Source organism: Chanodichthys erythropterus, chromosome 8, assembly GCF_024489055.1.
Source record: "Chanodichthys erythropterus isolate Z2021 chromosome 8, ASM2448905v1, whole genome shotgun sequence".
Lineage (NCBI taxonomy): Eukaryota > Metazoa > Chordata > Actinopteri > Cypriniformes > Xenocyprididae > Chanodichthys > Chanodichthys erythropterus.
Window position 1 is genome coordinate 7,601,181 of NC_090228.1, and position 13,854 is coordinate 7,615,034.

The following is a 13,854-nucleotide window of genomic DNA, read 5'->3' on the forward strand; positions in this document are numbered from 1 at the left end:
ATTGCCATAAATTGCAAAAATTAAATGTTATTCACATATCTAGTACAAATTAGCATGCTATGACATCATAACTGCATATATAGCCTATTTAGACTAAAAAAACAGCTACATTTCATACATATGCTCATGCACATAAACCGAGTTACACTAATTTTAATTCAACACTTTCAATTAAAAATATAAAGCCCTGACAAAATGTAAAATTGTAAATGCTTTAATTGTAAATGTTATATACGACTATAAAATCATCTGAAAAGTAACCAAAAAATGTGACTGTCATCAATAGTCATTCAACATGCAAATTAGGTTTAAACACCCATATGCTTCCCTGATTTTACCGAAAGTGACAATACTGTATTATATATTGATGCGAAAACTTGAGAAATCCAGGCTGTGATGACTTTGAAGAAAAATTATTTATTCATTACAATTAAATTTGGCCTCACACACAAACTTTAATCGATAATGAAAATATTTAATAAAACCAAAAGGTAACATAACAATCATAAAGAAGTCAATAGTTAATAATAAATTTAGAGTATTGTAAAATCCAGAGTATTGTATCTAATAGATGAAGATCAGAATATACAGAATGAAATAACAATAGTTAAGACATTTGCAGATAAGAGAGAAAAAGCAGAAGCCCAGGAGAGCAAAGGAGAGAAAAAGCTAAATTATCAACAACTCAGTCCATATTATACCATAAGCATACATGGAAATTCTCAAACTGATGTTTTTGTTCTAATAAGAAAAGGTTAAATAGTTTTACCCATTATACCATCAACTGGTCACATGCCAAAAATAGATATAAGAGTTGTTTTGAACCCCTTAGGGAATTTTGCAAATCAAATGTCAGCAGAAATAATAACAGACATATTTTCATTGGATTCAAATGAGAAAAACATCACTTCTGCAGTACTTGGCAGGCGTCCAATATCTAACCACAAAAGTGTCGACATGACCTGTCACACTGGAACACTTTAAGGAACAATATAACAAGCTTGAAAATATGAGAATTAATATATATAAAGTAGGAGTACGTAAATATATGAAATCAAATAAGCCACAAATGATTAACATAAATATGAATAAAATGCATGAATATGAATATAAACCATTTTGGATACACCATATATATAATTTTATATATATATATGCCCTTTGAGGCATTTGACTGTCAGACATTAAACTTGCCCTTCCTTTCATGAAATGTACATTTGGGTGTGGTTTTAAAATTTGACATTTCAAAGAATTTCTCAATTTATTAATTAATAAAAGGGTGTGTGTGTTTTTTATTAATAAATAAAAATTTATTTATTAATAAAATAATAAAACACAGTAATAACATTCTAAACTTTGACCTATGGTTTTAAAAAATAAATACTAAGTACAAAACTGACCCAGGAATACAAAAGGTGTATACATTTTTTAATACAGTGTGAGGGTTAAAAAATAATATTTCAAAGCGAAGTCAAAACAGTTCATTTCCAAACTGAATAATTATTAGAAAGTATTCCACCTACGACCACAAAGTGGCAGTACAGACCAAGTTTGTATTGAAACAAAGAGAGTCAAATCATATAATAGTGACCTAACTACTAAAACACTCCTCTCTACTGTAATCATTTTATCACCTGCATTGTTGCATTTTGCATGCCCTCCTTGCCCTTTTCCTTCTTTTACTTTCTCATTCACCCCCTCTTTCTCTGTTTTTCCTTCCTCTCTTTTGAGTCTTTTCAACTGACCTTGGCTGGAACTTAATATTTAGCTTGTAAAAGTCACATGAGCTGAGGAAACAAACTAACAAACCCACTGTTATTGTGTGGAGTTGAGGAAGCAGGTTGCAGAATGCCACAGATGGTCTTGGTGATGTATGTCTAGCAGGTGGAACGTGGGATAGACGGGGCTGGTTCATGGCCACTGTGTATCCGGCTAAAACAGAGCTGACATCCACACACACACACACACACACACACACACACACACACACACACACACACATACACTCAAAATCTTTGTCAATGTGACCTGATACATTATAAACGGGAAAATCAGCAGAGACAGACTCTTACATGCATTATTAGATTATTCTCTTAAATTGTTCTATATTACAAATGTTTTTCAAAAGAGAATTCTGGCTTTTTGTAGCAAAATTGTGCTTTCAATTACTTTAATTCCTCTGCATTTTTTGCAGAATGAAATTCTGCTCTTTCAGTCTGACGTGTGTTCGGTTCCCATGCCTCTGCTTGTCTTTCACACGTCTCAGATATCGAACTAAATGTGAAACATCTCTCATTGTCAAGGTCTCATGGGGGATAGATAGGGGGAGGTGTCAGAAAAAAACGGGAGAAACAGAGAAATAAAGAGGAGAATAAAGGAATAGATGCCAGAGAGGGAGGGTGGAAGGAGAGAGCGATAGAGAGAGGGAGAGTGTGTCCCTGCCAGGACTCACGTAGACCCACAGCTGCAGAGCCTTTCTGATCCCAGTACCTCCCTTCACCCCTCCGTCACACTCCGAGCTCTGAAACGTGTGTGTGTGTGTGAGAGAGAGAGAGAGAAAGCGCCCTTCTATTTGTAGGTCAAGCTGTTTAAATAACCTGATTGTCTGGGAGGCACCACACAAACGTTGCAACATATATGTGTGTGCTGCTTCTCATAGTACAGTATATATATATATATATATATATATATATATACATACACACACACACACACACACACACACACCAGCTGAGAATAGACCTCTATTACACATATACATGTAAGAGCAGTGTCTTTTATGACATCAGCCCAGCTGAACTGAGTTGCTCATTCGATCATCTAATTCTGATTGGTTGCTGCTTTGCTCTTTTCATTACTGGATTACAATGATTTGTCGCTGGTTTGCTTTGTTGATGAATGGCTAGCTCTGATTGGTTGCAGCTTTAAAAGTGTTAGATATTCATTAATGAAATGTAACTTCCAGTATAAAGAAGCAAGCCACAAAGTGTTATGTAAGAAATGAAATTGGAACAGCTAGCGGTTTATACTGCTTAGTGATCATATACTAAAATATTTGACCACAGAACGACAACCATTTTGAATTAAAGGGATAGTTCACCAAAAAATGAAAATTCTGTCATCATTCACTCACACTCATGGCATTCCAAACCCATAAGACTGGTTCATCTTTGAAACACAAATTAAGATATTTTAAATGAAACATGAGTGGTTTCTGTCCAGGTAAGATCCAAAAAAGTAATAAAGGCATCATAAAATGAATCCATATGAACTGATCAGATTAATCCAAGACTTGTTAGGGGATATGATCACTTTATCCACCTTATTTTGCGACTTCCGATTATGATTATTAAAATTATATGATATGAAAAACCAAAAAGTAAAGGCTAAAGTAAAGGATGACACCAGAAGCAAAGTTACAAAATTTTAATAGATTTTGGCAAATTTCATTTGATGATTAACAAAAATCCTATGGGTTTTGAATGACACGAGGGTGAGAAAATGACAGAATTTTCATTTTTGGTTAAGATATCATTTTATAAGTATATCAGACAGTTGTTGTATCATAAAATGTATTCAAAAAATGTGTATTTTAAGTAAGCAATGATATAAGCATATAATTTTTCTGCTCATGGCATATCCTCACACGTCTGTGTTAACTAAACAAACCACATTAACAATAATTAGTAAGCAGCACTAACAAACTCCATTAGTCAGTTTGGGGTGTGATAGATGGAACAGAAGCAGTCTGTTAAGGTCATCTGGATCCTGGTCAGTTGCATTAGAACATTCTGTGATCAGACCCATCAGCAACTACAACGATCTGCTGCCACCATATGATCTATTACACACAGAGAACACTGCAAGGCATGATTTTAGAGCAGTAAAAGATGGCTGAGAAAGTTCAATAACACTCATTAGTGTTGAAGTATTCCTCATTTGTAAAAGCATCTGCTAAATGACTAAACAAAAGCCAGTGTAGCAGCAGCTTAAACGTCTGAAATTTGAAAGAATGAGCTGACTGAAGGAGAAGCCTATTTTTAGATTGGGTCATAATTTCAAGGTTTCCTAAAGGGAGCCGTCTAACATCATCTTGGCAGCCGGTGATGCCAGCTGGCTGTCTGGGAGCTGGTGATTCTGACATTGATAGGCTCCTACAACAGAGGGGCATCTGATTACACATTGTCTCAAAAGACAACGAGTATCTGCGAGAAGAGAAGATTCATTCAGACACCTGTAATTGACTGTACATCTGTGCAATCTGAATCTTTTCAACAAAGATCACTCTTTCACTCTTTAGAAAGGGTGCTGGAGGTTTCTTTAGATATTGAATGACTGAATCAGAATCAGAGTCATTGTGCATTTATATATAAAAAGAAATATTATACATATATACACACACACAACATTTCTTTTTAGGCATTCAATATTGGTAGCATTATATATGTATGTATATATATATATATATATATATATATATATATATATATATATATATATATATATATATATATATATATATATATATATATTATTATGATTATTGTCATAATATTTCACAATTGTACTGTTTCTGCTATATTTTTGATCAAATGTGCAGCATTTAAAAGAGACTTCTTTAAAAAAAAGAAAAAAAAAATCTTATTATTCCAAAATTTGGCCTGTATTGTATATTCCAAATAAATGTATAAATGGAGTAAATCACAATGTAACACCTAATAAATGAACAAATTATCACAAGTATTGTACTTTGATATGTGATATTATATGCAGCTTGGATCCTTAACCACTGTTTACCACTTCCACAGTGTTTAATAAACCTCAAATGTGGGAACATATCATTGATTTTTAAGGATTTAATGACCTGTGTACAGAAACTGTGAGAAACTCTGTTTACAGTAAGCAACACACCTTCAGTATTACATTTCTCTCAGACAGAAGATTTTCTGAATGAATCTGCGGCAAGTTATGTTGACCCAGCTTTGCTGTGTTTCTCACTGCAGCTGGTTCCCGTAGCGACAGCAGACATGGCAAGCTGCACGTTGCCACGGCGCTGATCTCAGTCAGCCACTGAGGCAGAGCGCCAGACAGTCAGCTGACTAGAGCGAGAGAGAGAGCTAGAGAGAGAGAGAGAGAGTGTCTATGAAAGGATATGGCTGAGAGTTGTAAAAGGGCTGATTGGGAAAGAGAGAGAATGAACGAAGGACTTTGTAAGGACGTGTTATGTAGTCTGAGGCCAAAAAGCAGAAATGGACTTGAATTGAAAGAAAGAAACTGAGAGGGGGACTTTGAAAGGGTGTGGAAAATGAGCAAGTCAGAGTTCATACAATGCACACAATGACTGTATTTTTGTCCATCATTTAGCAGATCTGCTCTGACAAAAATGACTGTACAGAGCAATATATAGGTGATGATGATCTTAGTAGACCCCTTAGTTGACATGAAATTCTTTGTGAGATGCTAAACTCCATCTATTAGAGTTTAGCATGTCACACATCAGAGTTTTATCGTTAAAAGCAAAAGCACCATATTCACATAAAATTTAACCTATAATCTTGAGCCCATTAACTATCCTTATCATCTATATAACTGCTGCTTTCCTGCCTTGTACCTTCTTACAGATTCAGCACAGCTGACATTCAAATAGGAACTGCTTTTTTATATTTCTGTGCTGATTTTCAGGGAATATCTATAGAATTCTGGATTGAAAAAATGTGTTAAACAGAGCTGATATCATACTATCAGTATTCTAAATGTAAAAGAATAGCAGTGTCCACAACACAGCTATAATGATAACTATATAGAGAAAATATATAGTTGGAATAACTTTCAAAACAAGTGTAGAACGATAAAACACTGACAGCCAATCAGAATCAATTCTAATTTAAGGGCTCGCGCATTTAAAATGGCAGACAACACTGCGGAGATGTTATTTGCTGAGGACCAGAAAAACAAGTCAAATCCCCTTTTCAAGGATACTTTAAAGAAAATGGATATATGGAAAATGTCTCGGGTTACGGGTGTAACCCCTGTTCCCTGAGAAAGGGAACGAGACGCTACGTCCAATGATGTGATGGGAACCCTCTGCATTTTGTGTTCGTGAAGCACCTCTGTATCCAACCAATGAGGAAATGTGACATCAGAGGCGGGTGACATCACAGACCAGGAAATTATAAAGCATACCCAGAACAAAGAACGCTAGCTTCTGGAGTATGTCTGAAGCAAAGCGCTCCAGGTATGTAGGAGGTACGGCAACGCAACGTAGCGTCTCGTTCCCTTAATCAGGGAACAGGGGTTACACCCATAACCCGAAACGTTCCCTTTCATGGGAACATCGACGCTACGTCCAATGACGTGATGGGAACGCTGTCCCAACTACGCCGTATCTTCAAATGCCTGGCTGTTATCTTGCAATACCAGAGCACCTGGAGTATAGTTCACATCAAGATTATAAAATCTAATGAAAGTGTGCTGGGATGACCATCCAGCTGCACCACATATATCATCTAATGACACTCCTGACATTAGAGCTTTAGAAGCGGCCATACCTCTCGTGGAATGAGCACAAATAGCTAAGGGACATGGGTGTCCCACTGCTTTGTAAGCGAGTGAGATGGCCTCGACCACCCACTTGCTCATCCTCTGCTTAGATGCTGGGCCCCCCCTTCTAGGGGACCCGTAACACACAAATAATTGATCTGTTTTTCTCCACAGGGCAGCTCTGTGGACATAGGCATCCAATGCCCTCACAGGGCAAAGCAGATTCCGTCTTTCCTGATCCGGATTTATAAATGGAGGAGGGCAGAAAGCCTCAAGTGTAATGTGACCCGGTCTAGTATGTAGAAAAGCCTTGATCATACCAGGTGCAAATTCTAGACATGATGGAGCGACTGACATCGCTTCTAAATCACCAGTCCTTTTTAAGGATGAAATTGCCGACAGAAACACTGTTTTTAGTGTTAAAAATGTATCTGACACTTCTTCTATTGGCTCAAAGGGAGCCTCAGCTAACCCTTGCAGCACAATAGCTAGGTCCCAGGTCAGAGTTTTTGTGCGCACTGCAGGTCTCAACCTCAGTGCACCACGGAGGAAGCATATAACCAGGGGGTCTCGACCCACCGAGGAACCCCCCACAGGATTATGATAAGCCGAGATGGCTGCAATATATACCTTCAATGTTGAAGGGGTTAGACCTTCCGAAAACTTTTCCTGAAGGAACTGTAGCACGAAGCTAATAGGAGACTGGACAGGGTCCATATTACGTTGGCCACACCATGTAGCGAACAGTTTCCACTTATACATATACAACTTCCTTGTGGAGGGATCTCTGGATTGAAGGATGGTCTCCACAAAACTATATGAGCCTTGCCCCCTCAGAGGCCAGGCCCACAGTTTCCACATTTCTGGGCGGGGATGGAGAATCGTGCCGCCTGCTTGTGACAGGAGATCCTGCCTGAGAGGAAGCTCCATAGGAGAGCCGTGAAAAAGAGATATTAGGTCTGCAAACCATATTCTGGTTGGCCAGTAAGGGGGCACCAATATTAGGTCAACCCTCTCCTGGCAAACCTTCTCCAGAACTCCCGGGAGCAATGAGACTGGGGGAAATGCATATAGAAGTAGCCTCGGCCACGTCTGTAGCATAGCATCCAGCCCTAGAGGTGCTGGGTGCTCCAGAGAGTACCACAGAGGGCACTGAGTTGACTCCTCTGTGGCAAATAGGTCGACTTGAGCTCGACCGTATGTTTTCCAAATTAACTCCACCACCTCGGTGTGGAGTTTCCATTCCCCCGGTCTCGCGCTCTGCCTCGACAGAGCGTCCGCCCCCACATTTAGATGCCCCAGAATATATGCTGCTTTCACAGAAAGGAGTTTTCCCTGGGCCCACAGGAGGATGTGGCTGGCCAGATTGCACAGTAGGCGAGACCGCAAACCCCCCTGGTGGTTTATATATGAGACCACCGTAGTGTTGTCCGTACGGATCAACACATGGTGTCCACTCAGGTCTTGGAGGAAGTGCTTCAATGCTAGAAACACCGCAATCATCTCCAGCCGATTTATGTGTCAGGAGAGCTGATGATCCTCCCATAGACCCTGAGCTGAGCGACCACTCATGATCGCCCCCCAGCCCGTGAGGGAAGCATCTGTCGTAAGCATTACGCAACGACGAGGAGTTCCCAACACGGGTCCCTGGGACAGGAACCAAGGCTTTTTCCACATGACCAGAGCACGAAGGCATCGCCGCGTGACTTTGATCATGCGAAAAGGATTTCCCCTCGGGGAAAACCCCTTGGTCCTGAGCCACCACTGTAAGGGTCTCATGTGCAGGAGGCCAATAGTAGTAACGTTGGATGCAGCTGCCATCAGACCCAACAGTCTCTGAAACGGTTTTACAGTGAGTGACTGGCCTAACTCCACCCCATTCACGGCCCAGAGAATGGAATTCACACAAGCAGGAGACAACCGCGCCTGCATCGTGGTGGAATCCCAGATTACTCCTAGATAGTTTGCAATCTGACTCTGAACCAGCACACTCTTTTTGGCATTGAGCCTCAGCCCAAGCTTTTTCATGTGCGACAGAACAACATCTCAATGTTGAACTGACAATTGTTCTGTTTGAGCTAATATAAACCAATCGTCGATATAGTTCAGCACGTGGATGCCCTGGAGTCTCAGCGGAGCCAGCGCTGCATCCACATACTTCGTGAACGTGCGGGGTGAGAGGGATAGGCCGAAAGGAAGAACCCTTTATTGGTAAGCTTCGCCCCCAAAAGCAAACCTAAGGAACTTCCTGTGAGAAGGATGGATGGATACATGAAAGTATGCGTCTTTCAGATCTATCGCCACAAAACAGTCCTCGGACCTGATCTGTGGAATAATCTGTTTGAGTGTAAGCATTTTGAACTTCAACTTCTTTACAGATCGATTTAACACACTTAAATCTATGATCGGACGCAACCCTCCATCCTTCTTTGGAACAATGAAGTAGCGGCTGTAAAAGCCCGACATTTTGCTGGGAGGAGTAACCCTTTCTATAGCTCCTTTTTGCAAAAGCGTCGTAACCTCTTGTTCCATCACCAGAGACTGCTCTGGGGCTACCACTGTGGGAAGAACCCCGTTGAACTTGGGCAGTCGAGAGCCAAACTGAATTCTGTAACCCTGTTCTACCATGAGCAGCACCCACTTCGAAATGTTCAGGAGACGTTTCCATTCTTCCACATATTCTACTAAGAGAACCAGTCTCTCGAGACTGGTCTCTGGTGTTTTTTGAGCACTTGGCTCGTTCATCTGACACGGCGCACCGGCAGATAGACGAATCAAGCGCTGGAGACTGCTGCGCCCTGACGCACACTGGGTGGCAGGGTTGGCAGAACGGGTATGTGATATTTTAATAGCCGAACCTCCCCAGAGAGGGCTGCCCTCAAAAGCCCCGGACGACTGGCGTCAGGACTTTTTCTTTGAAGCCTTCCGAGAGATAATGACGGTCCTCAGATCCGCCCTACCCCCGGAAGGCTTCGCCTGTACCGACCGCCCCGGTCCCCAAGCTTTCTGCAGGGGAGCACGAGTGGCCACACTGGCTTTCTGCTGCGCTCTGTGCGCCGAGGAGAGACCTCTATGGCTCAATCCATTCTGCGGAATTCTGCTGAACTTTTTGTGGAATTCTGCAGGAACATATTCTGTGTGCACCTGCTTAAAGGCCTGTTCACACTAAGTATGATAACTGTAACTATACAATATAGTACTATAACGACAATAGCACAGAGAAACAATATCGTTGGAATCTTTTTCACAACGATTTATTCCAGCTGATGGATGATAAAATAAAAAGCTAATGACAGCTAATCAGAATCCATCCTGCTTTAAAGAGCTTTAGCATTTAAAGCGGCAGATGACAAAACTGTGCATTGATGTGTACACTAATATAGTACACTAATATAGTTATCATTATAAGCCGCGTTTCCACCAAAATTACCTGGAACAATTTGTCCCCCAATTCAGCCCCCTAAACAAGATGGAGAGCCTCCAAAATAGGGCAAAGAGGATATTTCACATTTATTGTCAATACTGGTGAAATTAAGCTGGTTAAAAGGCCTTGAATGACCCTTCTACCTGTTCCACCCAGAATTCACTTCCTATCCTTCGGAAATCCTCGGAGATACCAAAAAACCCACATCTGTAACTCAAATACAAATACCAGCATGTTATAGTCTGTGTGTATGTGTGTGTGTGACTCAAGAGTTTGACTAATGGCAGCTGTCGGATAATAAGTCATCACAGTTGCACTGAATTAGGGCTATTAACAGAGAACAATGTGTATCTACCACTCCTCGTTTAGACTTCAGAAGTTTTAGAAATAAGAAACATAACCTCCTTTGTATTTTTGTGAATGTGCGTATGTCAACACCCATGCTGGGATGACAGCTTTTGGCTTGTTTGAATGTTTAATATAAATGTTTATGCTGGAAAATTGGGGAATCTGCTCAGGATCTCCCAGTGCCAGGAAAACCTGCAGGAGAAGGGAGTGGTTGAAGGCATTAACCATATAAATGTTTATACTCAACTCTTTCAGGTCCTGTCTTGCAAAAACCTACTGTAAATATGAATTTGCCTATTGTTGGCTATCGTGGCCACGTGAGAAAGAGGGAGATAAATCTTTTCTGATGCTAAGCCAGAATAGTCCGGGAGGTGATGTGAGGGTGCGTTTCTCCTATAAATCTAAATTTTCAATGCCGCTCAAACAGCTTGTGATCACTCTTATCCCTTGTAATATGTGAACAGTAAAGGTGAAAGGATGATCTATAAAGGCCAGTATCTGCTGACTGGTCTGACTGCTCTTTAAATAGCCCACTGTCCACTATGTCCTGCTCACCATGGGCACAATTATGTCTTTTTAAAACCTCAACACAACACTTTCACTGTCCCTGCGACCTCACCAGATGACACACACCTGTCAAACTCAAGTGTTAAAGTCGAGGAGCATTTGATCTACATCAGAGATATCCTGCACTCTAATCAGTAAAGGACATGTGGGTCAAGGTTGTAGGGAAGGTGAAATACTTGAGGACAGTGAAGGCAAGCAACTCTTCATGTCTGTTTCTGAATGTGTAAACCTGTCTGTGTTTTGCGAGTTGCAGTAGTTATAACCTTTTTTTTTTTATTTGTCATATCTAGTCTGTTTTTTTCCACCAGGTTTATTATCATTAACTAAAAAACTAAAACTATTAAAAACATTTTTGTTAACTGAAATAAAGCTGGAATAAAATAAAATATAACTATTAGATGAAAAACTTAAACTAAACGAAAATTAGAAATGCTGACTTGGCAACTAACTGAACTAAGTTTAAGCTGAAGCACTAAAATGACTTACTGGAAACAAAAATAAATTAAACCTAAAGTGTAATATTAAAAAAAAAAATACTACAAATTATAATGAAAACTGATTATATAAAAAAAATTATTGAAAACAATAATAGTGTATAAATAATACTAAATAACACTGTTCTCCACTTTTGTTTACTTTTATCATTAACAATCTTTCGAAACACCTGCTCCAACACACTAAGGGTACATTTATATGGCAACGATGTACTAAAAAATGGAAAAGGTTTTTTCTATGCATTTTTCGTGTACAGACAACATTGGGAATCGGCGAAAACACCTAAAAATTCTGTTGTGCATGCCAGGCCAGTAGTTGGCGCTGTCACCTTGTAAAGAAAAACTATGTACCTATAGACTGAAAAAGTACAATCAAGCGTGCCACACGAGTCCTGAAAAGTGAAGCCAAAGCGTCTCGATCGACCCCAGGTGGCTGGTTGCAGTATAGGTCATAAACCCCGCCCTCTCCGTGTAATGTAATGGGATGTGAGACAAACTAAACAGTCAAATTACACTTCAAATATTTTTTCCCAAAGATGGTTTCTGTCATTTCAGGCAGTTTTTTAATCACGCTTATGTTAAAGTATTTGTTCTTTAAATTTGTTTGTTAGTTATTTGATACCATAAAAATGCAGGTTTTGACGGCATATTTCACACCGACATAATGAGTTGTTCTGCAGTATTAACCAAATCTGCAGGAGTGTAGGCGGGACTTTGATATCACGGCTCCACTTTGTGCATACTACTGCGCAGACTCATGCTCCAAGTTCACTATGCGCAGATTCGAGACTCAAGATGTCAGCGCCATATTAGCACACTGGAGGCACTAACTTGTGAAGGTGTGATATCCATCTTTTTTTACAGTCTGTGAGTGAAACGCATACACATGACGTCTCCATTTTCACAAATTCGTGTTTTTGTAGTTTACATGGAAACGACAGGCGAGTTCGACCTTAAGCGGCGCTGAGCAGATCGATTGGTGTAAATAAATGGCCAAAACATATAAAAAGTTTTTATTTGAAAACTTTGTTGTGTAAATGCTCCCTAAAACCCAGAAAGCCCTTCTGATCACTATCAGCATGTCATCCAAAGGAAAGTTCAATGAAAATGGTCATCATTTACTCACCCTTGTGTTGTTCAAAACGCATATGATTTTCTTTCCCATGTGGAACACAAACAGTAAATTTCTGAGGAATATCATGGCTGTATTGTTCAAATTTACATTCAATGTATGTATTTGGCAGACGTTCAAGCTGTACGTCAGTATGCTTCTGGGAATGAAACCTATGATTTTAGCACTGCCAGCGCTGTGCTCTCTAATTTAGGAGCTTCTAGTTACAGCTTCCTGTAATGAAAGTACAATGAAAGTGAATGATGACTAGGGCAGTCAAACTCCGAAATGACAAAAAAGCACCATAAAAGTATCATAAAATGAGAAATATTCACGCTTCTCTTTTCCATATATGAAAGAGAAAGCACTCCAAAAAAAAGCACTATAAAAGAACCATAAAACTAGTCCAGATGAGTTCTATGCTATATTTCAAGCCCTTTATTTTATATTTTAAGCTTTTTGTGAGGAACAGACCGAAATCTAAATTATTAATGATTGAAATCTAGCCCTTCAGTGTTCAAATCTCATTTGTATTCATGTGCACTTAAGTTTGAATATTTAAATAATTAAAAAAAACTTTACATTCACCATATGGAAAAAGCATGAATATTCTGCCTAACATTACTTTTGTGTTTCAAATGGGGAAAAAAGCAGTTTGGAATGACATGAGGGTGAGTAAATGATGACATAATTTTCATTTTTGAGTGAACTGTCTCTTTAAAACTCTGCTATCTTGATTTTATCACTGTTGTGACTTTTGCTCCAGTGAGCTTCTGGTGCAGGTAAGTAAACAAACATATGGTTTCCTACATACATATTCAATCCATGTATATATTTTGTATGCATAAGAGTGAATGTGTACATTGAGAGGAAGAAAGAGACGTCTTTAAGAAACATGGTGTCTCGCTCAGAGTCTTTAGATTGTTAAGGCTGTAATAAACGTTGTGTGCTTAATAATCCATCAACGCTTCTCACTGACCCATTTCCATAGCCCTGTGTGGTGTTTAGACTTACTCGGTGGAGGTCCAGAATCACAGGAGATCAAACAGACCCTACACGTCAACCTTCAGCCTCTGAGGGACAACAGCAGCAACATAACACACTAAATATTAACCAGCGAGAGAAAGAGTTGTTACATAAGTGTGTGTATGTCACTGAGCTATATTCAGAGGTTAATGTATTACTCATATCGCTTCACATCGCTCTTCTCCTCTATCGAGCACCCAGACTGTCCATCTGATTTCTGGGAGAGCGAGGCGTTTCGCAGTCTCATTCCGCATGAATTATCCTGAGAGTTCAGTCAGATTTAACAGCTAATATATTTTTGGAATGTTAAATAACTTCCAGGTGGAGTTTACTGTAAATTTCCA

The 13,854-nt window shown here is 39.6% G+C and overlaps 2 protein-coding genes across 4 annotated transcripts in view; both read right to left on the minus strand.

Moving 5' to 3' along the window:
• Nucleotides 1-489: 489 nt before the first annotated feature.
• The window catches only part of vegfab (vascular endothelial growth factor Ab), a 52,685-nt gene continuing 39,320 nt past the window's right edge, over nucleotides 490-13,854 (minus strand). Inside the window, exon 9 of one of the 2 annotated variants that reach the window (XR_010895676.1) lies at nucleotides 490-1,932. The gene's annotated coding sequence lies outside the window, so the exon portion shown is untranslated. Of the gene's footprint in view, nucleotides 1,944-13,854 lie in introns of both variants that reach the window. The other variant, XR_010895675.1, reaches the window with a different exon arrangement.
• Nucleotides 2,593-8,715, minus strand: LOC137023834 (uncharacterized). Of its 2 annotated transcripts, none has more exons than XM_067390919.1 (2): nucleotides 4,912-8,715; nucleotides 2,593-3,841 (listed from the first exon to the last, which is right to left on the minus strand). In XM_067390919.1, the coding sequence occupies exon 1, from the start codon at nucleotides 8,041-8,043 to the stop codon at nucleotides 6,376-6,378; it is 1,668 nt and encodes a 555-aa protein (XP_067247020.1). In that variant the 5' UTR covers nucleotides 8,044-8,715; the 3' UTR covers nucleotides 2,593-3,841; nucleotides 4,912-6,375. The 2 variants fall into 2 exon arrangements, with proteins under 2 accessions (XP_067247020.1, XP_067247019.1); XM_067390918.1 differs by having other exon boundaries at nucleotides 2,593-4,205.

Coding starts and splice junctions, on each gene's coding strand:
- LOC137023834 (XM_067390919.1), bottom strand. CDS start 8,043: ATGATTGCGGTGTTTCTAGCATTGAAGCACTTCCTCCAAGACCTGAGT.